A 25,421-nucleotide genomic window follows, 5' to 3' on the forward strand; every position below is an offset into this window, starting at 1 on the left:
TTTTTTTGAAATTTTTTAAAAATATCGGTAGATCACCCAAACCGTCCAAAACCAGAACCGGCCAGTCATCTAATCGGACGGTTACGGGTTAGATTGGCACGTTTTTCCAAAAGTGGGTTATATCCTTATGGGGCCTAGAACTAATCTTGGTTTTTACTTGAGAGATTAAATGAGCCCTAGAAATAATCTTTAGGTGGGGTTTTACTTGAGAGATTAGATGGACAACATACTCACGATCTTTTGGCTTGTTGAATAGCTTATTTCAAAATGGCTTCTACTTAAATAAGTGAATATGTGGATAGATGATAATGATTTATTGGAATTGGCTTGTTTGTTCAAATAAGTACTTGGTTGGATTCCCGTAGCCGAACCAATTAAATAGGAATAGTACTTGATTGAACAAAAATTTCTGATTGTACGCACTTCTGAATTCATTAACCCCTTGTCAATTGATTACGAATAGCTTCATTGAGACCAAAAAGTAAATTGCGCAAGGGCTTCTAACTTTGCAAATTGAGCTTGATCCAAGTTTGATTTGTCAACTACTTGTTTCATAGCCGTAACTTGTATTGCGGATCCGAGTTCTACAAACAGAAATACCCACAACTTTACAAATTGACCTTGATCTAATTTTGAGTTCTCAACTACTTGTTTCATAGCCGTAATTTACGTTGCGGATCCCAGTTAGAAATACCCACATTAACAACTCGCCCGATTTTGACAATAGATTGGTAGATAAGAAAATTTGTTCATATATAAAGGGAAATTATGTATGTGGGAATATAAGACAAAATATCCTCAGATTAAGTCTCAATCATTAATAAAATGATCATACTTCCTTCGCCTAAATTAGAACTTGATTTAGTGGCCCTCTCCCACGCATTGCAAATAAACTTCCTTTGAGAACTTGATTTAGGGGTCCTCTCCGGCGCAATGCAAATAAAAAATTTATTCTAGACAAGCTTTGCAAAATAGTAGTAGGAAAGTCTTTTTCTAGTTTCCCTATTGTATATATTTTCCCCTATATCGAGAAATTCAATTTAGATAAAGTGAGCTACTGGCACTTTGATCTAGATGTGACATCTCAAAGTATTTTATATTTAATTGTTTTTGTAGAAATCATATGAATATGAGATTGAATATGTGCCGTCATGTCAACAGGGCACACCTAAAAAATATATAAAAAATATTCTCGATAAAATAAAATATTTGTGTGTTTTATATGTTTTGTAGGTGCAAGTTTAAGAGAGGAGCGGTCCAAAATTTGGTGTCAAATTTTTTATAGAAAAAAAAAAACAATACAAAGACATCGTAATTGAGTCTATCTCATCCATTCATTAAGATCGGATGGCTGGATAGGGAAAAGTATATAATTTATATATAGTAAGGACAGTATAAAAATCTTGCCCCATTTTTTAAACTTATATATAAAAATAATAATTATATCTAAGCTAATAAAAAAATAAAGGGTGCGATTTGTATAGAGCCGAGGTTCTAAACAATCAAAGTAAAGCACACCTTCAAATAGTATTGAGAAGGGTAATTTCAAGATTGGAAATTTCTGTGATAACTTTAAAATACATTTTCATCTTTAATTATAAAATTTAAAGTTTAAAAAATAGTGCAGATCGAGCATACCTATAAAAACTTGAAAATCTTGAAAATTGACGGTAAAAAAATGCATTACAAAATGTACTATTTCCAAAACACGAAATCCATTTTTTTCTCATTTTCATGCATCTAGATGCCAAGATGATCAATTTGAGGAAATTTGAGCATCAAAATAGCCTATTCTAATGAAATTTTTGAGATGGGTTCTAACTTGATTGTTTAGAGCCTCCATATAAACTTTTTATTTTTTTCTACGCTTTATGATCTAGATTGTGATTAAGTACTAATGCCGTAACATTAAATTTTGAAGTGCAAATAGCTTCGCCGTCGAGCAAGGGTATCTTGCCTATCTTTCTTCTTTATCGACTTTTATATAAGAATTATCTCTTTCTCTCTCTCCATTGCTCTCTCTCTACGTTTTTTCTTCATCTTGGAATCCGTTTCTGTAAGTATGAGTTCTCCATTTCTCTAACCAAATTCCTCCAAGGAATTACTTATATTTTATTTCATAGTTTTAGGTCAAGAATTATAAGTTCTTCTTGAATTATAAAATTTCTTTACTAATTTTTGCATCTGTACATAAAGTTTTTTGTTTCACAATTTCCGCCTGAAAATTACAAACTTTATTCAATTATTTTTGCATATCTGATTCACTCATAGGAAAATCGTGGTCCCTTTCTTCTGTGTTAAGTAAAAGGGCGTGTTTGTTTTAGCTTGTTATTATATGGCGTATTTTGATTGTAAACTCACTCTTTTCTAGATCATGGATTTATTTTTTGCATTTAATTTGGATTTTGATTGTTCTTTTGTGTGCTTTTTTTGTTTTCATATGGATAGTAAGTCTTGCACAATAATCTTTAGTCCATTGAGTAATTTAGTTTAATTGAAATGTTATATATAATTTAAATTAAACTGCATTGCTATCAATTTAATTCTTTTCACTGATAAAGAAAATATTTTTTTCATCTTTTTTATTGCTTGTGGGTTATTTTCTTTGTCAGGCTAGTGGGTTTTTCATTGATTAACTCATTATGTTATTTGTGTTTTATGGAAGCAGGTTAAAATTTCCTCTTTTCAATTCGAAAGGATAGACTTGAATGGTAGTTGTGAATTTCAAGGGTTCCAAGCATTTTTGAATCTTAGACCCATATTTTTACTAATTAGCAGTGGTGATGCTGATGCCAGACACACTGGGAAGAAATCCAATTGAGATTAGTCTGGCATCTTAAGTGAATTATGTGTAGGTTTTAATTTGAGCTTGGTAGGATAATACAATCCAAACCTTAAACTTGCAAACCTTAAACCTATAGATCTATGGTTGTATTTGGGAATTGGGATTATTTTTTGTTTTTTGGGTAAGTCAGTGGGGGGAAGGCATTTTCAAGTCTTCATTTGAAATTGAAGACTTGAAATTGAAAATGAATTTAATGTCAAGTTTTAGTGGTTTCTTTACCTAGGAAAAAGTATCTGGCACTTGATCAGATGCTGAGACATGCACCTTAAAGACATATTTGGATCCTTTTGATTCAAGTTGCTGTTTGATCAATTTGTATTGATCCTCGCACTTGCAAGCACATGTTTGGACTAATGTTTTCTACCCTCTTAGACTAGATATTTGGTTCTTTTTCATCATTATCATCATCATCATCATCATCATAGCCCTTTCCCAACTATTTGGGGTTGCTTAATATTTGTTTTTTTTATTTTAAAAAAAATCTGTCATGTGGAAATATAATTTAGAAGGGTTGGAGTTGACTTATTACCATGCCCTATTGATTTTATGATTGATTTCTACACTAGTCCTGTTAGAGAATGGTGTCCCAGCTCCATTTGAAGTCAACTTGTAGCCCTCCCCTACATATTTTATGGTTTGATAGCTACGTTAGTCCCACTAGAGAGTAATGTTTCAGCTCCATTTGTTTTGTATACATAGTAGTGTTTATATGTATAGATATTTCATATGTTTATATGTATAGATATTTGATATAGTAGGAAAAATTATTTATTTTGGAACCCAGTTTGACCTTGCTAATTGGCTGCTCTGACTGGATTAATCTTAACTTTTCCAATTTTATGTCTAGTTTTAAAACATTGCTTTGATAGGCTACCACTACAAAGCATAACCATCAGACAAATGGACTGTGTATTTTGTAGATTCCAATATGAACCTCACATATTTTCTTGTATTAGTTGGATTCTTATTTAGAAGATTTTCATTATGGGCTTCTTATATTTTCTTGTATTAAGTGGGTTTAGTGAGTGGAAGACAATGATTTTATTTGAATAGCTAAAAGGTGTTGATTTCATTATCTTGGAGACCTTACCCTGTTTTGATTTGCTTTACTGGTCATTCGATCCCTTATGAGTTGATTAAAACTAATTATCCTTAAAATTTTCATCATGCATTATAATCACGTCAAGCGTAAAAATCCATCATCAAATGCATGTATCAGACATTGTACAGGCTATGGCTTAGCCTGTTGGGTTTCAAAACTTAAAAAAAGACATCCTTTCATATTTTTTATGCTATGGGTACTAGGCATATGATCAATTTTTGCAACATTTTCAAAATATATTGGCTGATATATAATGCTGTGGAAGCCAATTTTGGGTTTCAAAATATGGAGACAAAATAATCTTTTCATTTTGTTCTAAACATGAGGATATTCGTAAGTTTGAAAGTAATGCCCATTTATTGCAAATAATGGTTGATTGGTTGATACCATTATATATCGGTATCGGCTCGCTTCAATATGCTTATACATTTTTTTGAACCTTGACCATATTTTAAATGGATTATTATGTAGATGGATTTTTTGTGAGCAGTTCTAATATTCTGGAGTCCAGATTCAAATTTTGCTCCCTGGAGTGTGTCCACTAATCCATATATAATTGTTGTTTGATTGGTCAATTATGGATACCATGTTACATCAGCTACAAGCTCATTGAGCATCCTGATACCATGAAAACAAGGTATTGACTAATACCTTGGTATTATGGTAGGTTGAACTATTATTGTAGACCATGCGATGGATGTTAGTGTTTTGCATCTGCTATGTTGTTTTGTATCCTATGCATTTGGTCGACGTTTTGGTCCATTTTAATGCCTTTTTTTTTTTTTTTTACTACTTATTGTATTTGAGATGTGATTATGCATTTTGTGTATGCTTGATTGTTTTATTTATTTTAACATGGACAGGTATCTTTTGTTGCAGATTTTTTGGAGTAGGCGCAATGGGAGGGAGCACAATGGTGGATGATTGGGAATTAACAGCTAGTTCAAATGCCAACAGCACTGTGGTGTTGGTTGGGAAAACTGGAAATGGGAAAAGTGCAACAGGGAATAGCATACTTGGCCGCAAAGTTTTCAAGTCCCAATCTCGATCTTGTGCAGTGACAAGTAAATGTGAAATGCAATCGACCATTTTAAGGGACGGTCGCATTGTGAATGTCATTGATACTCCTGGTAGGTCAATTACTTAATTTATGATACTAGGTTATGTTAGTCTACATTTGATTCCTGAAGAAACAGTTATCGATTCTTTGGGGTGAGTAGAATCACATGGTTAAGCATAACTGAGGGTTAGTTAGCTGCAACATTTATTATAGATAGAAGTTGCAAACTTGGAAATCTAGTGTATCTTTTATCGTATGATATGGCATTTTTACAAGAAATCATTTAATTTTATTGCATGAATGTAAGGTTGACTTTCCATCCATTTATGGTGCACGTCATTTTCTTGCTTGGCCAAAGTTAAGATTGATCTATCGCTGTAAATTGTATCATATGTACAATAACTGAGTATAATTGGGTTGGGTAATTCAGCTGCAGAATTTATTATAGATAGAAGCTGCAAGGAAATTGAATTTATCATCTGTTGTATTATACAACATTATTACATGAAATTATTTAATCTTATTGCATGAAAGATGAGACATAAGGTTGATTTTCAATCTGTTTATGATGCATATCATTCTCTTGCTAAATTGATCATATGAATAATACATATACATTGTTTTCTATTTGAATATCTAGCCGTTGATGATGCACTTGATTCTCTTACTAAAACAAAGGGAAGGCATAGGGTATGGTGGTATATCATATGAATAATCACATAGAGAATCGCATAGACTTATTTGGCCTTTGCTTGGATATGGCCATATAACTTTGTCTATCACAGATTTATGATTTGCGGATAAGAATTATATTTGATATGCTTAAGGGTTTTGACAAGGAACTCGTGTATACTAATTATTTTTTCTTGATAACTCTCATTTTAACTAATTGTTTGCAAGCATATTTTCCTTTGGAGAGAAAGAATGAGTTGTGGATAAGTTTGATCCAGATTTCTACTGAGTCACTTGTCCAATTTATGGAAATCACGACTTTTACTATAGAAGGATAGAGCAAAGCTGTTTCGCTGGAGTACATGTATTTTCTCACAATTTGGAAGATGCCTAAGTCATCCAAAGTAGTGTATTGTAATTAATGTCATAAAACAAAATATATCATGTGATTCCGTTGTTTAAGAACTCATGTACTAATCTGTATTCTTGTGACAAGTTTTGTAAATAAAGCAAGACTAAGCCAGATGAGAAACACACTTGCATATTTGCACATACATATGTTTGTATGTAAATACATATATTATAGTTTAGCATGCAAATGCAATTCAGGCCATGCATGAGTTGGGAGGGAAAGAGATAAGGAAGTGATATTGATAAAAAAAGAGATTTCTTGAAGATTTGAGAGAGAGAGAAATTTGAGGAATAACAGAGAGGGGACTTGTGGATAGGGGAAATCTCAATGAAAATTTGGAAGTAATGTGATTTTTTAAAATGAAGAATCAATACGGTCAATAATTCACAACATAAATTTAAAGGAAAATTATGTAATTTCAAAAAACTATTTGAGTATATTACATATACGAGAATTTTTAAGGGGCAAAAATCGATAAATAAGAGTATCAGGAAATAATTTTTTAATAAGATTTAGATATTCTAAATTTTGATATCATTGAATAGCTCATGCATTGCATGAAAATTGACAATGTATTTTTACATTCACACTTATGATCACTCGCGTATGCAATGTACACATGTACATGAGTTAGTGACTTGTACATGATTTGCAGATCTGCAAAAAGAAAAATAATGCAAAAATATATAATTAGGCATTTTAGTGAGTATGATGGCTTGATTAAAGCATAAATAAGAGTAGACGTATATTTGTTGAAATAATAGTGTTATGAATTTCAGTCAGTAATCTCTGTTCTTCTAAGGACAATGTGGGAAGATGCACTAGATGTATTGAATCCAACCCTAGAAAGAAACCAGAACATGAAGTGATTAGGGACAATGGGCACCACTTTAAGGAATCAAGAATGGATTGTTGCATTGGAGATGTTAAATATGGGGAAAAGATATTTGTAGTCAGTGTTCCGTAACATGACAGGAGTGCTAATGGGCCTATCTCAACCTTCCATCTGATGTAATGTATATTGTGCTATTGTGTCAGGTAGCGGCTGGAATCAATATCTAATGATGGTGGCCATTATAGCAGATATGAAATGGGAAAATAAATAATGATTAGTTTTGTCTAATATAACTCTATAATATGTAGTATTTAAGATTGTCTGGTAGAACTTTATAATATGTAGTATTTAAGAAATAATAGATATAATTGCTGTATAACGGATATAATGGGTAGCATACATGTGGGTAGCTTCAATAGGTGATAATATGAGGTAAAGTAGAGTTAGGTGGGCTGACCATGTGTAGCGTAGACCTAATCCAACACCGGTTAGGATGTGTGATTTGGTTCAAGTGGATGGATCTAAAAGGGCAAGAGAAAGGCCCAAAAGGACATGAATAAGTAGAAAGAAAAGATATGGTGACTTTTGGTCTTATTGATGGTATGGTCCTTGATAAAGACGAATGGAGGAACTAGAGTCATGTAACCAACCCCAAATAATTGGGATAAGGTTGGATGATGATGATGATGACATGTGGGATTTATGATAGACATAACATTGGTTTTTTTTTCTCCTATTTCTGAAAACTGTGTATATCAATCTATGTGGCAGTTATATTTAATGATTGTTTGAACCATATTTTCACCAACTTCCATGGTGCAGCTTACTTTTTTAGAAGACAAGCTGATTTACCATGAGTTATTGTGTAACTTTCAGTTTCCAATATGACTTATTTGATTTGCTAAAAAAAACTGATGCAAACTTCTTTGCATGCTGTGTGATGGATTATCCAAATAGAATTAGTGATTTTAGTTCTATAAATGGCTTAAGTGCTAGATGTGTTATTTGAATGCTTTGCTTTATTTGCTTATTCTAGAGGAACTTTCTAATTAGGTTATGGTTTGCAGGATTATTTGATCCAAGTGCCACAATGGCCTTTATCGGGGAGGAGATAGTGAGATGCATTACATTAGCTAAGGATGGGATCCATGCAGTTCTAGTAATTCTTTCTGTAACAAATCGGTTTACTGAAGAAGAAGCTCTTGCCATCAAAAGCTTGCGAACTTTATTTGGAGAGAAAATTGCGAAATACATGATCCTCGTTTTTACTAATGGAGATGCACTCGCAAATGATGATGAGACCTTGAAGGATTACTTAGATTATTCATCTCCTGATTGTCTAAAGGTTAGCCGCTTATTCTTTTTAATGTGCCTTATGCACGGAACACTGTAGTAGCTAGAATCAAGATTAGTGTAGCCGACCTTTGACGGCGATGATTATGATTGTAGTAGCTAAAACTGGATTAGCATATAAGCAAATGCATACATATAAAAGAAAGATGCACACGTCAACTTCTTTGATGTTCATTCTCAAAAAAAAAAAAAAAACTTCTTTGATGTTTTAATTATGAAATTATTGGGTTTTTTAGGTAAGAAAAAATAGTCCTGTGGTTTGTTTCACTATGTCGATAATTGTACATTACATCATTGAACATAATTATCCCTTGAGTAAATTAGGAACCACAACAATGAAATGATACTATGAAGTGACTGAACGACCTAGGAGAAATATGTTATAACACTTCCCCCTCAAGTTGTTTCTTATATCACTACCATCCCTAGTATCCTTGAAATGGTGCACATCTTATTCATTGATCTTCAGATTTGGCAAAGGACATTTAAATTTCCATAGATGTTATTTTCTTCTTATTGAAGTGGAAATCTACTTCATTGTGTTTGTTTCTTTCATGGGATACAAGATTGGGAGCATTATGTATGGTTACTTTATTATCATCGAACATATCCATTATAAGGTGCAGTGGTGCACCTTATAGTGATCTTTGTTGCTAAGGTGTTCAACTATATATTTGCATGAACCATGTACCATAGCTCTATATTTGGCTTTATTGTAGACGTTACAACTAATGTTTAAACTAGAAAAGCAATGACTGCAATATTCCAATTGAGAAAATGTATACCCCAGTACTAGTTTGACAATGGGGAACTAGCTCAATTTGTATAAAAAATGGCTGATGTATGAAGATGATGCTCTCATAGAGATGACTTTAGATACCTTAAGATCCCATTAACCACATTTAAAGAGGCTTTTGGGGTGCATACATGAATTGGCTGCAAACTCCTTCAAAATATTCAAGATCTGTTATTGTGATGGTTATATAAAAGAGCTTCTCCTCTCTGATTTATGCATTGATTCTGCAAGGTTCAACTTTTGACCTTGATCCTGCTTACAGCACTAATCCTGCCTCATAGGAGTATACATTGGTCTTGATTCTAATTTTCTAATTTTCTTCAGCAAGGTCATAGTGCTTTCATTTGAGAAAATGAAGATGCCTCTTTTTGAATGAGCATCCTCTAGGTTAAGAAACTACCTCAATATTCATTGGTCCTTAATATCAAACATTGAGTTTGAAGGTTTCTTGAGTTCTAGTATATTTAATCAATTATTGTTGATGTAAACCATATGGTTAGTGCTATCTTCTTTCCTTTATCAATAAAGAGTAGTTTGAATGACTTCTATTAGAAAAACTTGCGAGTTTTTCATATTGAAAATCTCAAGTTATTCATATTCAAAAACTTTCACACTCGATGAGCTGAGTTGACTCAACGAGTTTCTCCAAATAGGGAATGAGTTTTTATTCATGAAATTGACTTCTTGCAGTACCTTGAGGCGTTCACCTAAGCCTCTTTCTCAACTTCTTTGATGTCCTCTCTTGTAGAGACCAGGTGCTTTAGTTCTAGAAATAAGGGCAGCATGACTTGCAGCAGCTAGGGATGTTGCATTGGATCACATTTACGTTCTTCTTGGTGGAGAAGGCTCTTTATACAAATGAGAGGGAAATGAGTCCGCCTACGTGAGATTTGATCTCTTAAATAGTTTTTAAGGTTAAGGCCAGCAAGAAGTTCAAATTTCTGAACTTCTTATATATGTTTTGAAGTTCCTCTTCTTTTGCGTCCTCACAACAATGAGAGGGGATATGTTGATGGGGGCTTAACTCCTCCCAATCCCTATTAAGGCCCCATTAATTTGTTGGTGAAGCTCATATGTCTTTGCAACGTTATTTCTTTGTTATTAATGCTGATTTACATTATTCTGAATCTCTTTCTACACTTTTTGGAAACAAAAAAACTTTATATCTCGTATTCCGAGGGTTAACTTGCTAGGTAACTAATTATTTCCCTCCCACTCATCATGCTTTTGATTGGGAGCCTGTGGATCAATGATAAAAATATGAAATCTATGGAAAACCTTGTGAGCCATTTAAACGTCACTCATTATCATGTAGTCATATAGATGATATAAGTGGATATGATTGCCTCTGGAACAAATTAGGAATGGGGTTTTGCTATAGTCCTACACATGGAGTATTTCTTTAATGTACTCAACATTTATTGGACACTCATTATCCTTGGTTTGTAATACAAAATTTTTCGAGCAAGGGCATTTTTCGTCATTAAGAGGGATACATTTCTATGTTTTCATTCTATTAGTGGTTAAAAAGTAATTAATGCTCCATGTGGCTGATATCACAACACACACTTCATGTGGGTGATGTCATTCTCCACTATAATTAATAAATGCTTTTCTTTCTATCAAGAAAATCTACATTACCCTTGATTAATTACTTACAATACTTTATCAAAAAAAAAAAAAAAACCTACAATACCCATAGACAAAAAAGTTTACATCGTGGGTTAAGGGTATCAAGTGTCAAAAAATAAACACATTTTCGGAATGACATGAATTATAGAACACTATGAAATGAATGCATGAAATGACTGACTAACTCATACAAATATGTTCTTTGGAATGTGTTTTAGTGATCCGTCTACCAAAAAAAGAAAAGGAAAATGTTCTCTTTCCAAAGCATATTGAGCAGCCAAGGTTGTTCTGTTTGAGAGGCACCAATGTTGTTCTTGAATATGTTTCTAGTGTTTTATGATAAATATCTTTTCTCAGATATGTTGTATTTTGTGATGGAAATGTGCTATCTATATAATTCTCCTTAAATTTGCCATGTCCAAAATTGGCACTAGGTTTATTTTTTAAGAAAAAAGGCGTATGGCCCCCTATATAAAATTATTATCTCAAATAACGCCCTGATCCCACGAAAAGCTATGGAACCCCCCAAGTTTAACAAAAAGGATGTTTAACCCCCTCCTTGTCTTTTTCATTATCCTAATTACAGGAGTTACTCTTCTTATTTTTTTTAATAACCTCATCATAAAAATCGAGTTTCTGATGCTTCTTTTAACTTACTTGTGAGGTTCACGAGATGGGAGTGAAGAGATAAGTATTCAAGGAAGGTTGCTAGAGATAGAAAAGGTCCACAGGTGAGGAAGAAAGAGAAAGAGAGCTTTTAAAGATTTAGATAATATGGTGATTAAGAAAACATAAGGGTAAAATCTATAATTTGGACAATGGAAAAGGTAAAGACGGGGCTAAACATTTTTTTTTGTTTACCTTGGGGGTTCCATAGGATATTTATAGGACCAGAAGGTTATTTGAGATTATAATTTTAGAGAAGGGGTTTTACGTTTTTTTCCCTTATCTTTACTGGGAATTGGGGGAGCTATTTCATGTATTTATATTAATTTGATTGCGATCTAAGTATTTTATCTCATTTGAGGTTATATGCGTTAGTTGACTTTGTTTTAGTGGCTTGAAGAACATTTTTTCAAGGTAAAGTAAGTATCGTGAACAAATAAATTTTCTGCACGTGGTGAGATGCAATATAGAGGTTGTTGCAATGCTAATCATTATTCCACATTCAGTGCCCAAATTATGTTTATTTTCTAGAGGGAAATGGGCACTAAAGCAGATTCAATTGTCTATATAAATTAGAGTTCAGAAAAAACACTGCCAAGTCGACTAGGACTCGGCCTCGGCCCTATCGAGGTTCAAGGTAAAAACTTGTGTATGTTAATTTTTTTTTAGAAAAAGTATACATTTTGTTAACTGATAAATGATGTATAAATATGTTTCTACATAATTTCTAAGTTTTTTATGAGGATTTATGAATTTTTGTTATTATATGCTCTATTCGTCTACTCTTTAAATTTTTCTTATTATCTGCTCTTTTTTTCTATTTTTCCCTTTTTTGGAATTTTTTTGAACTGTTTCAAGCTATAAATCTTTTTTTTCCTTCTTCCATCCTCTATATACCTTTTTCCATCTTTTATAGACTTTTAATGTTGTTTATAAATCCTTGAGTCCTTTCTCATTTTATTGATTGTTTTTATTTTTAATAAAATTTTTATATTTTGTTTTGTATTTTTTTTCCGTTTTTGAACTCATACATGACTAGGGTGAGTGTGCTCAGACTCGCTCGTGTTTACTTGGCTTGGCCAAGGGCCGAGTCCCTCTCTAGCTATATTATTTTACAATAGCTGATTTTGCTAGGGCACTCAATTTGGCATTGAAGTGTTACTTGTTATTCTTGGTTGTTCCTTACTAAGAATCTGGCAAGCATTTTGTTACCCAAAACTTAATTCGGCAGTGTTATCAGAGCTGGACTGGGCACCAAACCCCGTCAAAAAAAACAGGAAGGCTAGTTTAAAAATATGAAAGAAAAGTTGATCAACTTCTTTAGTCTTTCCAAAAGATCAAAATTACCTGGTTCGATTGGCCAAAACTCAGTTTTATTAGAACTTGACCATCTACCAAAACACTTAAGGGTCTGGGCAAGTCAAAATGGTCTAACACACAATTGTACATGTTGGAAAAAATTGTAGAAATAACGAGAAATGAGAAGAGTAGTTCAAAAATATGAAATATTATCACTCAGTAAGGAAATGGCCATGATGATGATATTGCTCAAAAGAGTTTCCCAACCGTGTTTAGTTCGTCCAAGGTCCAATTGGTCAAGACCAACTGGTCTAACCGGCCATTACTGGTCAAACATTGGTTTGCAATTGTTTTTGACCAATCCTAGTTTTTGTAGTTTTTGCTTTGGACCAAACCGGTCAAGGCTGTGGGCAACAGGCTGACTAATTCGATAGGCCAGTCGTCATAATGATGCCAAACCTAGTCAAACATCGATTTTGAATGGTCTTTGACCAAACCTAGTTATTGCTCTGAACTGTACTGGCCAAGGTATTTGTCGGCAATCTAATCGGTTAGTAAGTGGTCTAATTGGTTTGACTTGCTGGTCCAGTCCGTTTTTTATAACTACGATCTCCACTTTCCATGTTGCATTATTTCCATGTGTCTATTTTCTGAAATTGGATGGATGTGGTTGATTCATGCAGCTTGTCGCAAATGGCAATCATTTATCAAGAAGTTGAGTGCTGCATTTTCTTGTGAAATGGTCCTTGACGGGAATTAGTTGTTTTTGTAGATTGTGTTTTATAAATAATTGAAGTTAGCTTTATTCTATTTCCTTGTCAACTTGTTCCATTCCTTAGATGGGGAAAAGCTTTAGTGCATCTTGTTGAGTTGTTGGCAGTTGTAGATGCTTTGACTATATATAGTTAATATTTTCATGCAGAATTAATCATATCAAAGTATCAAAGGTGACTTAGTCAATCAGGAAAAAAGGAAAAAAAAACCTCTTATGATGAAAATTGGTTAGACTGAGAGTAGAATGTCTTCATGTTGAAATTGTCTTCCATACCTCTGAACATTTTAACTTTGCTACATCTGGAGACAAATCCCAAGTTTGCATAGTATTTTTATAAGGAACTATCATGAGGAAATAGAAATTCTTGCATGTCATAGTCTTAAGTATGTGAACATCAAAATTTGACCTGGGGAAATGGGGAATTGACACACTTAAATGGAAGCCATATCTATAGGGACATGGGGAAGCAGACTTCTCAATCCGAATTTCCTGCAACTGATCTTGTAATATCTACTCTTGGATTCAGGGGGGAGTCCTTTTTTTTTTCTTTTTTTTCCAGTCACGTGATCTTAGATTTGATAGTTCAATGATGGGATTCAAACTTGGGATGTATTTAGTGTTGCAAATGTCACCAACTTAACCAATCAAGTCCACATCTGTCTTGCTTCCTTCTTACATTAGCTTTTTTTTTTTTGAGTGTTGATGATTAGTTCTTCATTAATTGTCAATTCTAAGTTTCTGAAAAAGTCCAATTATTAGATACTGGCTTCGTACCACCTTTTTTATATGCATTACTCGATGTAAGGAAAGTGAACTTGTGGCAAACCTTCATCCAGAAAACAACAGAGAAATTTCCTAGGCTATGTACTCAGCTCTTCCCAGTTTAGAGGTTCCATTCTGTATATTTTCATCTGCCAAAGCATGTTTCCAACCACCCTAGTGATTCCTCAGCTGCAAACCATACCTGAATCTATTTGACCGAATATGGCTGAGAAGAGATGCCTTGGACTTAAGAGCAACTGAAGTGTATATATATATATATATATATATATATATATAGGGTTATTCTAGGATACACCACACTAATGGTGAACCTAGAATTTGCTACTCTAAAATTTTTGACCATAAAATACTCTTACATGGTAAAAAATGACTTTTTACTATAAATATTTCATGTATTTTAAAAAGGGTATTTATAAATATTTCATGTATTTTAAAAAGGGTATTTATAAATATTTCATGTATTTTAAAAAGGGTATTTTGGTCTTTTTAAAATCCCTATAAAAGTCAATTTCAAATTCAAAAAGATTATTTTGACTTTTTTAATGATAATTGGACATTAAAGGTAATGAAGGTTACAAAAATGTCCTTTTCGAATTTTCAAGTAAGCCATTGTTATTATACTTTGTTATATTTGTAAGAGTATTTGATGTCAAAAATGTTGGAGTAGCAAATTCTAAATTCACCATTAGTGTGGTGTATTCTAGAATAACCTATATATATATATATATATATATATATATATATATATATATATATATATATATATATATAGGGTGCGGTTTATATAGAGCCTAGGCTCTAAACAATCAAATTAGAGCTTACCTTCAAATAGTATCGAGAAATGTGCTTTCAATATTGAAAATCTTTGTGATAGCCTTAAAATATTTTTTTATATTTATTTATAAAGTTTAAAGCTTCAAAAATAGTGTAGATCAATATATCTATTAGAAATTGAGAATCTTGAAAATTGACGGTCAAAAAATGCGTTACAAAATACACTATCAATCCATTTTTTCCTTTTGTCCATACATCTTGATGTCGAGATGATCAATTTGAAGATGTTTGGGCATCAAAACAGTCTCTTCTAGTGAAATTTTTGAGGTAGGCTAAAATTTTATTGTTTAGAGTCTCGGCTCTATATAAACTTTTCCCATATATATATATATATATATATAGGGTGCGGTTTGTATTGAGCCTAGGCTCTAAACAATCAAATTAGAGCCTACCTTCAAATAGTGTCGCGAAATGTGAATTCAATACTAGAAATCTTTGTGATATCCTTAAAATACATTTTCATATTTATTTATAAAGTTTAAAGCTTCAAAAATAATATAGATCAACAGATCTATGAAAACTTGAAAATCTTGAAAAATTGATGGTCAAAAAATGCATTACAAAATACGCTATTTCTAAAACTTGAAATCCATTTTTTTCTCATGTCCATACATCTTGATGTCGAGATGATCAATTTGAGGATATTTGGGCATCAAAATAACCTCTTCTAGTGAGATTTTTGAGGTAGGCTCTAATTTGATGTTTAGAGCCTCGTCTCTATATAAACTTTTCCCATATATATATATATATATATATATATATACACATAAACTTTTTATAGAAGAGTTTGGGAGTACAATTCTTAGACTAGAGGAGATAGGGCACCTGAATTTAAATTCTTATATTTTAGTTATTATTAGGTATTCTGATAAGGCATGAATTAATTGGTAGACAAATGCTATTTTAATTCTTCATTCCAAAAGAGGAAGGGGCTCGTGTTTTGGAAGGCATAAAAATTATGGAGGTTAATAATTTTCGTGAAATACTAAAGTCTTATTCATGATGTTTAATGAGTAATGGGGTGAATTATTTCTTTGAAAGTAGCAAATTTTGATTAAAGTATGAGAAATCTTGGATGCAACCCTATTGTTTAAGGGTGCCTGGATAAGCTCTTGGAAGTTCTTTATATGCAAGGTGTGCATATTATCTTGTGGACTGCAATATCTTTACATTCATAGAAGATTGAGTTCTGGTGATGGGTGGAACGAATTGGTTTAGCGTGCTACTCATTTGTGCCCCTCTTTTTTTTAATTAACTTGTAATGTAATATTCGTTCTTAGTTTTCAATGTTCTTGGTAGTGTGGAAACAAGAGTGGATTAGTCGAAAGCAGTGTTTAAGAACTAAGTGACTCCGACTTGGACTCATCCGAGTTGCTTGGAATTGGCACCCTGAGGGTTCTGGATGGCCCTGGCTCTGATTAACCACGTTATGACTGAGTCTTGCTGAGTCTTACTGAGTCTTGACCAAGTCTGTCCGGGTCTTAAAAAAACCATCGCCTCGGGCATTCCCAACTGATTCTACCATAGAGGCCAACGATAGACAATAACTCCCCCCTGAACACAGCTTACAAAAGGATTCGACGTCCCCCCACCCCATGCTACGATTCCCTGTGGTCCGAACCCGGTGCCACATTAGGTTAGGGAGCAGGGCTATAATAGCTCCTCTGCATCCCAAAGCGTGCTGCCCTCCTAGGCACGCAACACTATGTAATCCAAGCCAATCCACTAGTGAGATTTGACTGATTCTTGAGCGGTTACACTCAGTACTTGGTGAGCTGACTTGGAACAGCCCTGGTGAAGTTGTATGTCCAGTTCCATGATTTGACACTGATCGAAAAAAAAGAGATGGGAGCAGGATAGATTATTTGGAGGAAATACTGAGGCTCTTGGGGTTTTATCTTGTAATCTTTGCTGATGTATTTGTAGGTTATGAGTACGCTTGTTAAGATATAAGGGCATCATTGGCATTTTTATACAACATGATACTTTCTTTTTGTACTTCCGCGTATCCAAGGGAACCTGAGTCATTCCATGTATTCCGAAGGGTAGCTAATTCATGTTACTTGTTGTAGATTATGCACAACCTTTTATTAAGGTTGTGGATCCTGAGAAGAAAAAATATTATATCAGAATGTTCATGATTCTCTCTCTCTCTCTCTTTCTCACATGCGCGTGTGTGCGTCTGTTGTGGGATTTCACATGGTATAAAGACCATGTGGATTCATCTATGCTTTTTAGGAGATATTTATTTTTATTTTGCAAGGTAGTTTTATCTAAAGCAGCTGGCTAGGCGCATATTAGAATCCTGAGAGCTGACACAATTCAGGGTGCTTTTATATTGTACCTAGAATTAAGGAGGGCAGGGAAAGGCTAGGGGTTTTATTCTTACCCCATCAAGTGACATTGAACCGCCTATTTTGGTTATAATAGCTTAGTTACTATTTGAATTTGAAGTTTCTCCAAAACATAGAAAAGAATTTCTTTCCCAGAAAAGTAAACCGAACACCATAATTTTGCTTTGATACTCCATGAGACTTCACAGGAGCTTGGGGGAGTATTGTTTCTCATGTGCTGGGCCTATCTTGCTTTAGAAAAGCATGAAGCCAGAGTGTTAAGATACCCTATAGGATTTCACCTAGCATCAAGTATGTATGCATGCTTTAGCTTTTAAGTCTTTTTATATGAGGAATTAATTTGATCGAAACTGATACTATATATCGTAGGATGTATGTCTGTGTGTCATCATCATAAAAATAAGGGCATTTGGTTTTTATCATAGTTATAAAGATCAGGTCGGACCAATCAATACAATTGATCGAATTGCCAACTGGTGCTTTAGCTCGTCTAGTTTAAAGCAAAAACTATTATTTGTCAAAATCATTGGTTGACTGGTTTTAACATTGCAAAGAAGCTTGTTTTTACTAATTGGACTGGCTAAGCAGGGTTAGACAATTTTTTTTTGTAATATATTTCATAATTTTTTTACTATTCTTCTTTATTTTTTTAAACAGTAAGGTTTAACCAATTCAAGGTGGTTGGATTGGTAGTTTGGTGGCCGGTCTAGTTCTAATAACACTGGTGTCATTTTTTTATTTTTTAAAATTTTTTTATTAATTTTTTTACTAAAAAAGATATCCGTGTCTAGTGAAGTCCTAATTTTTTGAATTTATAGGATAAAGATAAATTCCCAAGTTATATGAAATTCCTTGGTTTAATTTTTTGGAAAATAAGGAATTTTCTTTCATTTTTATTTTTTTAATATGGCAAATTGTTATTGTTTGAAATATGATTTGTGTCAATTTAAAATAAGTTTTTTGAAATTAATACATAAGGGAAATGGTTTGATAGGGCTGCAGCCCAATCAAAATAAGTAAAGCCTCACCTCATAATTCATCACAAAGTGCAATTCAAGTGTTGAAAAAAGCATTAAATCGATCATCTCAGCTTGAACATTATAGTTGTGCAAAAAAATTAGGATTTCAAATTCTGAAAATAGTGTATATTGCAAACATCTAGTAAGTACTAATACTACTATGGCTACATATATATAAATATGTGTGAATTAGATTATTTCAAATAAAAAATATCTATTTATATTTGATCAAAATTTAAATCAAATAATCAAATTAAAGTATAATTATAAGACAAATTATCTAGACCATCCATTTCACCCTAAAATAAGTGTTTACAGATACTGCAAAATCTGTACCATTTTTTGAGTTTCAAATTTATTGTCGGTGTTAGAAATTAATTTTAGAGCCATCATGAAGATTTCTGATGCCGAAAGTGCTTTCTAGATGAGGATTTGAGGTGAGGCTCCATTTTGTTTTCATAAAGCCTAGTCCCTATAGAAACTTCATCCTTACATAAATTGATTGGTTGTGCCTGCTAAGGCTTTGGACTGGTATTTATTAGTCAGAGTTTCACCACCTTGGAACTGAAGGGGCCTGTGGTGAGTTCCTGGGGGCAGCGCCCTCATCACTTAGGAGCCTACTCATACTCATGCATTAGATAACCCTGCTGGTTCACCCTACTTCAACTTTCTCTACTGGAGATTAAGTTTATCTTTCAGATAATAGATTCCTTTAAATAAACATTTTGAAAGAGGTTCACAGCATTGATAGTGGATTATGGTTACTTCTGATTGATTTTATTTGGTATTTCAGGTTCTTGAATACTTCTTATTTTTCTGGTTTTTAAACTCTTTTGGGTTTCTGCATCTCACATATTAAATGTAGAGCTATGGTTGATCACCATTTTTCTAAGAATGGATGGTACATGCGCCACTCATGTATGGCATGCCATACACAGGAAATGTGGTATACTTTCCCATATCTGAGTATTGGATACCTTCTATATTCCTTTGACACAAGACTAAGATTCCTTATCCATTTCTTTGTCTAATACAACTAGTTCATTCCCCTAGTTTGTGTAAGTTTGTAATGCACACATGTAGACATGCACCTCTAGGGGCCTTGTTGATACCTAGTGGTTATGACACATCTACTGGCAAAGTGGTTGCCTAGAGTTCACACCCAACACCTGGAGTTCTGGATATTCTTTTTTGTTTCTCAATTTTCTTTCTGTCGTTGCCTTTTGCAAATTATTAAGGTTTTTGTTTTAAATTGAATATTTATACTAGGTGTCACAATTTGCTTCTGCTCGGTATCATCCACATTTGAATGGAATTTAGTAATGAATTGTAGCTTCTTGAAAAGCTTGGCATGATTAAACAATAGGAAGTGCTTGTATTGGGATCTCTAATTATTGCAATGGGATTGCAGGAGCTTCTTGAGTTTTGCAATCACAGGATGGTGCTTTTTGATAACGTAACTAAGGATGAGCATAAAAGAGTTGAGCAGATTCAACAGTTGCTAGACTTAGTTGATGTCGTCGCAACAGAGAATGGTGGACGACCTTATTCGGATGAGATTTTCGATGAACTCAAGGTGGTAAAACTCTCACAACTTTGTTATGATAAGAATAGAACATAGGGATGAGGAAGTGAGATATGGAAGAGAGGTGGGACCTAGTGGTTGGATGCGAAGAAGAGAAAAATAAGGGATATCCCATTTTCCTATATTTCTTTTGAAATCTTCGCGAGACTGTCCCTCTCCTATTTTTCTCCCACAGTTCTTTCATTGGGCTATTCCCTACTTTTCCTCATGCCTCTCTCTTGCTTCTTGATTCTTCCGGTTACCTCTTTCACACCTCCCATTATTTTATGACGACCACCTCTCTCTCATCCTAATTAAATGCAACTTAGGACGCTCAAACTTTGCCTCGCTTAGGGCTGTCACTGGTCACTTTAAGTTCTTTCTTACTTGTAGCATACCTTGTTTATTGATTTGTTGACCGATCATCTTGTTTTGTATGACAGAAAGGATCTATAAAGATACTTTCTCAGAAGAAAGATTTTGAATCAGAAGGGCATTCTGTTCATGATATGTCAACATTTACTGAACAACTGGATAAATCATATGCAGAGCAGCTTCATCGGATAACTGAGATGGTATTTTTGTATTGTTATCCTCTTTCACCTTTTGGTTGTTTATATGGATTTCTTTATCAGATATGCACAATCAAGAGCATCAGCAGCCCTCAAAAATGAGGTTCAGAATGGAGAGATCCGTACGGTTTTCATAACATGAGAGAGAGAGCCAATTTCATACTATGCAATCAAGATAGAGAGAGCGCCAATTTCATATTGATGAAAAGTTAATGCTTTTATTGTATATGGCCTAGGTGGAGAAGAAGCTGAAAGAGAACACTGAGCATCTCGAAAAACAGCTTGCCTTGGAGCGTAATGCAAGGATGGAGGCTGAGAAGCACGCCCAAGTTGAGCAAATGAGATCGAACGATGAAATCCGAAAGCTCAGAGAGTCCTTGGAGGCTGCTAAGCGTGAGACTGATGACCTCCGAAAGAAGGCTGAAAGTAGATGCTCCATTTTATGAATTTAGTTTTATTTTATTCCTTTATAATTCAAAATACATGATACAACTCCTCATCTTTATTATGTTTGCTTTTATCAAATTCAGAATCACTCTTAGTAGTTTTTGTACATATGGTACATCTATGATCTATATATTATGTATACCCTCTTTATGATTTAATGAAAGATACTTATTCCCCTTTTCTGAAAAGGCTTTATGCTCCCTATATCATGTTTAGTCATAGGACTCCAAATATTGGGGTGTGACATGATCTAGCGACTAGCATAAGAGATTTATATCCATTCTAGAAGTGCTTGAAAAAACTCACCCAAAATTGTCCAAATTTTTTGGACTGTTCAAATCTGGCTTTTCAAGAACTCAAACATCTCTCTTTTTGTAGTAATACTCAAGAGGGGTGGAAATGGACTTGGACCCAACCCAGGACCCGAGGGGTAGACCTGATCTGGGTTTGAGTATGGGTCCAAAAATTGGACCTAGCAGATCAGTCCAGGTCCAGTAATATTTTTTGGGTCCCAATATAGGAAATATGTTTAAATATAGTTAAAATACATAGATATTTTAATTTATGGGTCATGTTCAATCGGATCTGGTTCGATCTTGGTCCCACGCTATATTTTTGGGTCCCCGTCCCCGGATCTGATCCGACCCGTTGCCACCCCTAAATATTCATTTTGTGATTTATAGTGGATTCCAAAATTTCACAAAATCCTTCTAAGAGGGCCTTTTGCCCAAGGGAGCATGTACAATTGATCTTGCAGGAGCACCGTGTACACCGCTCTTTAGTTTTACCGTGTGATTTTACTCTCTTTTGGAGATAAAGAGCACCAGTCTAAATACATGTAGGACTGTATCACTTAGTTTAACATATGAGGCTAAAGGAGTCCTCCAATTCACCTAAACATTTTTCCTGTGTTTTTTTTTTTAATATTATAATATGTATGTGGACTTTCTGAGTATATATCAACTTTATTTGTTTTCTTTTAACTTGGATGGCCCTCAGTATTGTTTAACCTTCGCTCTTAACTTCTATCAAAATTTATAAGTTTCTCTTAAAATATAATCCTTAATAATAGTAAAAAAGGAAATGTGGCGTTGTCATTGACAAGGTTTCTATTTAGCTAGCCCGCATAATGTAGAAATGCGGGCTTGGCAATAAATATATCTTTAAAATATAATTTGATAGCCTGCATAATGTAGAAATGCGGGCTTGGCAATAAATATATCTTTTTAATATAATTTGATCTTAATTTTTAGAGAATATATAATATTTAACATGGAGATCATGAATATGAAATAATGATACTAAAAATTAAGATTAAGAAAACATTTGTACAGTTAGTTACACTTGTTTTTAGATGGACCGCCTATTTGCATCAATCTTTAAGATTGATGGTTGATACCTATGGACCGCATATGGTAGAAATGCGGTTCAGCCTGCATGAAACAATTTTCCTTTAATAAAGCATTAAAAACTCAAGAGATGAATTATTTAACACCTCACTCATTTTTTTTGATTTAATTCCAGAAAACCCATTAAAATACACATAATCATGACTTAGAATAGTTTGATTTTGAGTACTTGATATTTTTGGCCAGTATTGAACTGATCCCAAATAGTTGGGATTAGGGTTGTTAATGGACTGGGCTGGGCCTCGGCCTTTTGTGCCGGGTCTGTTAACAAGCTTCTACGGTCTTGTTAATGGGCTTCGGGCCAAGTTCATATAGACAATACTATTTATCGGGCCGGGCTTTGCCCAACAAGGTCAGGCTGGCCTGGTAAGCTCAAAAATGCTTCCAGCTTGGCCCAATGAATGCCTTTTTTTTTTTGGAAAAAAAAATCTTCACCATTCAAACATTCATTGTTTATAGTAAGGCAAAAAAATAAAATAAAAAAAGCCTAATATATTTTTTCAAAAATTTAAAACCCATACTCTCTCTCTAGAAATTTAATTTCTCTTTAAAAACTTATTCTCTTTAAAAACCCAATCTCTCTATCTCTCTCTAAAAACCCAATCTCTCTCTAAACCTTTTCTTTCTCTAGATATCCAATATCTTTTTCTCTCTATAAAAACTCAATCACTCTCTAAAATCCTCTCTAGAAATCTAATCTCTCTCTGAAAAACATGATATCTCTCTCTCTAAACCTAATCTCTCTTTTTATATCTAAAAACCTATTCCCTCTCTCTCTAAAAGTACATTCTCTCTTTCTAAAAACCCAATATCTCATTTTCTTTATAAAAACTCAATCTCTCTCTAAAAATTCCAAGGAAATCATTTCTCTCTTTTCTTTAACTTCACCCAAATAGAAAAGCATTCTACCTCTCTCTCTCTCTCTCTCTCTCTAACATTCCCTTCACCTAAAATACCTAATTGCCTAACTCCTCTCTTTGAACGCTAATTTTTAGTGGTGAGAATTGACTCAATCCGGATCCAAAATTCAGATTTTGAATCTCATTTGGATCCGGGTATGGATCTGAAATTTGGATATGGATTTAAAAGATCTAAATTGAAATTTGTATCGGATCCCGGTGCAAGTAGATCCAACCCAGATTCAACCCTATTTTTAAAATAGTAAATTTTTGTTTATATATACAAATTTTATATATAATCTATATCCGGATCTAATGTATACTATTCGGATCCTAATATTCATGATCCAATTTTAGCTAGATCTAACCCAAATCCGATTTACACTATTTAGATCTGGATCCAGTCGGATCCCGCCCGTTCTTACCCCTACTAAGTCTCTCTTCTATCACCTCGCTGCTTTGTGCCTCTGTTACAAAGCCCTCTCTCCGCTTTTTCACTGTAAACCGTCTCTCTCTCTCCCCTCTGTTCACCAAGTCCTCTCGCAAAGCTTCTCTCATAAAGCACTCTCTCCCTCTCTAGAAGTAGATGGACCACCTCTCTCTTTATCTAAAATGAGATTAACAACGAAAAGGAGTAGACTGACCACCTCTCTGTATAAAATCGGATTACGAAGAACAAATATGCATTTTTTATACATTTTTTGTGAAATATCATTAGATCTGCATTATTTCTTGGTATTCATGACTGTGCTGATCTTGCATGCCTTAATTGTGAGGAGGATGTCATCTATTCCTTGTTCACTCTTCCCTCTCATCTTGAAGCTCGGTTTTAGAAGCTCAAATCCTTCTCAATACCATCTCCCAATCTCAAAACCCCACTTTTCACTCTAAAATCCCCAAAAAAATGGTCCCAATTGGTCATATTTGGAAACAAGCCCCCCAATTTTATCTTCTCCTTCAAAACCAGAGGTTTCTCACTCTAAGTCCATGCCCAATGGCATGAATGAAAGGAAGGAAGAACCCAATTCTTCCCCTAATTCAAGAACTGATCCTTCTCACTTTTAATTCAGATTATGCACTTCGATGCGTACTAGGTGATTTATGCGATGTTAGTATCTTTTTTTCTCATGTAGTCATGGCTTGTTTTTGTTATTGTCATTGTGGGTATTGTGCGTTGCGTTCAATTGCACTGAACTTGCACTTCTATAGGCGGGAATTACATGTGAAGATGTGAAGCTCCATGCATATTCAACGTAATTACTGTATATGGTTTATACAGTATCATGGTATATTTTAGTTTTCATCCCATCAACGTGAAATTATTGTAATCTGTTCTCTGTTTTTGGCTATGGGTTTTATTGTTTTATTATAACTACCATGCATTAATTTCTATTTAAAAAAAAAAAAAAACTACCATGCATTCATGTTATATTGCTTGTCATTTTATTCATTTATGTAATTACTTATTGCTGGAGAAGACCAATAGCTTTATAGAGGCTCTAAACAATCAAATTAGAGCCCATACTATCGAGAAATGTGGTTTCAATATTGGAAATCTTTGTGATAGTAATAAAATATATTTTTATTTTTAATTAGAAAATTTGAAGTTTAAAAAATAGTGTAAATCGAGCAGATATATGAACATTTGAAAATCTTGAAAATTGACGGTTCAAAAATGCGTTACAAGATGTACTATTTCAAAAACTTGAAATCCATTTTTTTTTTTATGTTCATGCTTCTTGATGTCAAGATGATCAATTTGCGAATATTTGAGCATCAAAACAACCTCTTCCAATAACTTTTTGAGGTAGACTCTAATTTGACTGTTATTACTTGTTTCATAAATGAGAAAAGCAATAGTTGAGAAAAGCAAACAGAAAATCAGAAGATTTTTCAAGCTTTTGTGGTTCTTAGAGCATGCGCTCGTTCTAATGGAATTGTTGTGGGGGAGAGCATTCATAATAGTATTTTGAAGATGGGTTTTGATTGTGATGTACATTTGCAAACTACCATCATGTATGATCGGGGTTCGGGTCACAAAGTGTTTGAGAGGATGCGAGAGAGATGTGGTGGCTTGTAATGCGATGATCATG

The 25,421-nt window shown here is 33.8% G+C and overlaps 1 protein-coding gene across 4 annotated transcripts; it reads left to right on the forward strand.

Annotated features, from left to right (window-relative positions):
* The first annotated feature begins 1,917 nt into the window (after positions 1-1,917).
* LOC18448463 (P-loop containing nucleoside triphosphate hydrolases superfamily protein) lies at positions 1,918-21,208 on the forward strand. 4 transcript variants are annotated; one of them, XM_011630313.3, is made up of 6 exons: positions 1,918-2,056; positions 4,811-5,077; positions 7,994-8,271; positions 19,849-20,013; positions 20,445-20,576; positions 20,810-21,208. In XM_011630313.3, the coding sequence occupies exons 2-6, from the start codon at positions 4,846-4,848 to the stop codon at positions 21,017-21,019; spliced, it is 1,017 nt and encodes a 338-aa protein (XP_011628615.1). In that variant the 5' UTR covers positions 1,918-2,056; positions 4,811-4,845; the 3' UTR covers positions 21,020-21,208. The 4 variants fall into 4 exon arrangements, with proteins under 4 accessions (XP_011628615.1, XP_006858586.1, XP_088707118.1 ...); XM_006858524.4 differs by having other exon boundaries at positions 4,827-5,077; XM_088850992.1 differs by having other exon boundaries at positions 1,918-1,948.
* The last annotated feature ends 4,213 nt before the right edge of the window (positions 21,209-25,421 follow it).

The sequence above is a fragment of the Amborella trichopoda genome, chromosome 11, assembly GCF_054954075.1.
Source record: "Amborella trichopoda isolate Santa Cruz 75 chromosome 11, AtrichopodaSantaCruz75HAP2 v2.0, whole genome shotgun sequence".
Lineage (NCBI taxonomy): Eukaryota > Viridiplantae > Streptophyta > Magnoliopsida > Amborellales > Amborellaceae > Amborella > Amborella trichopoda.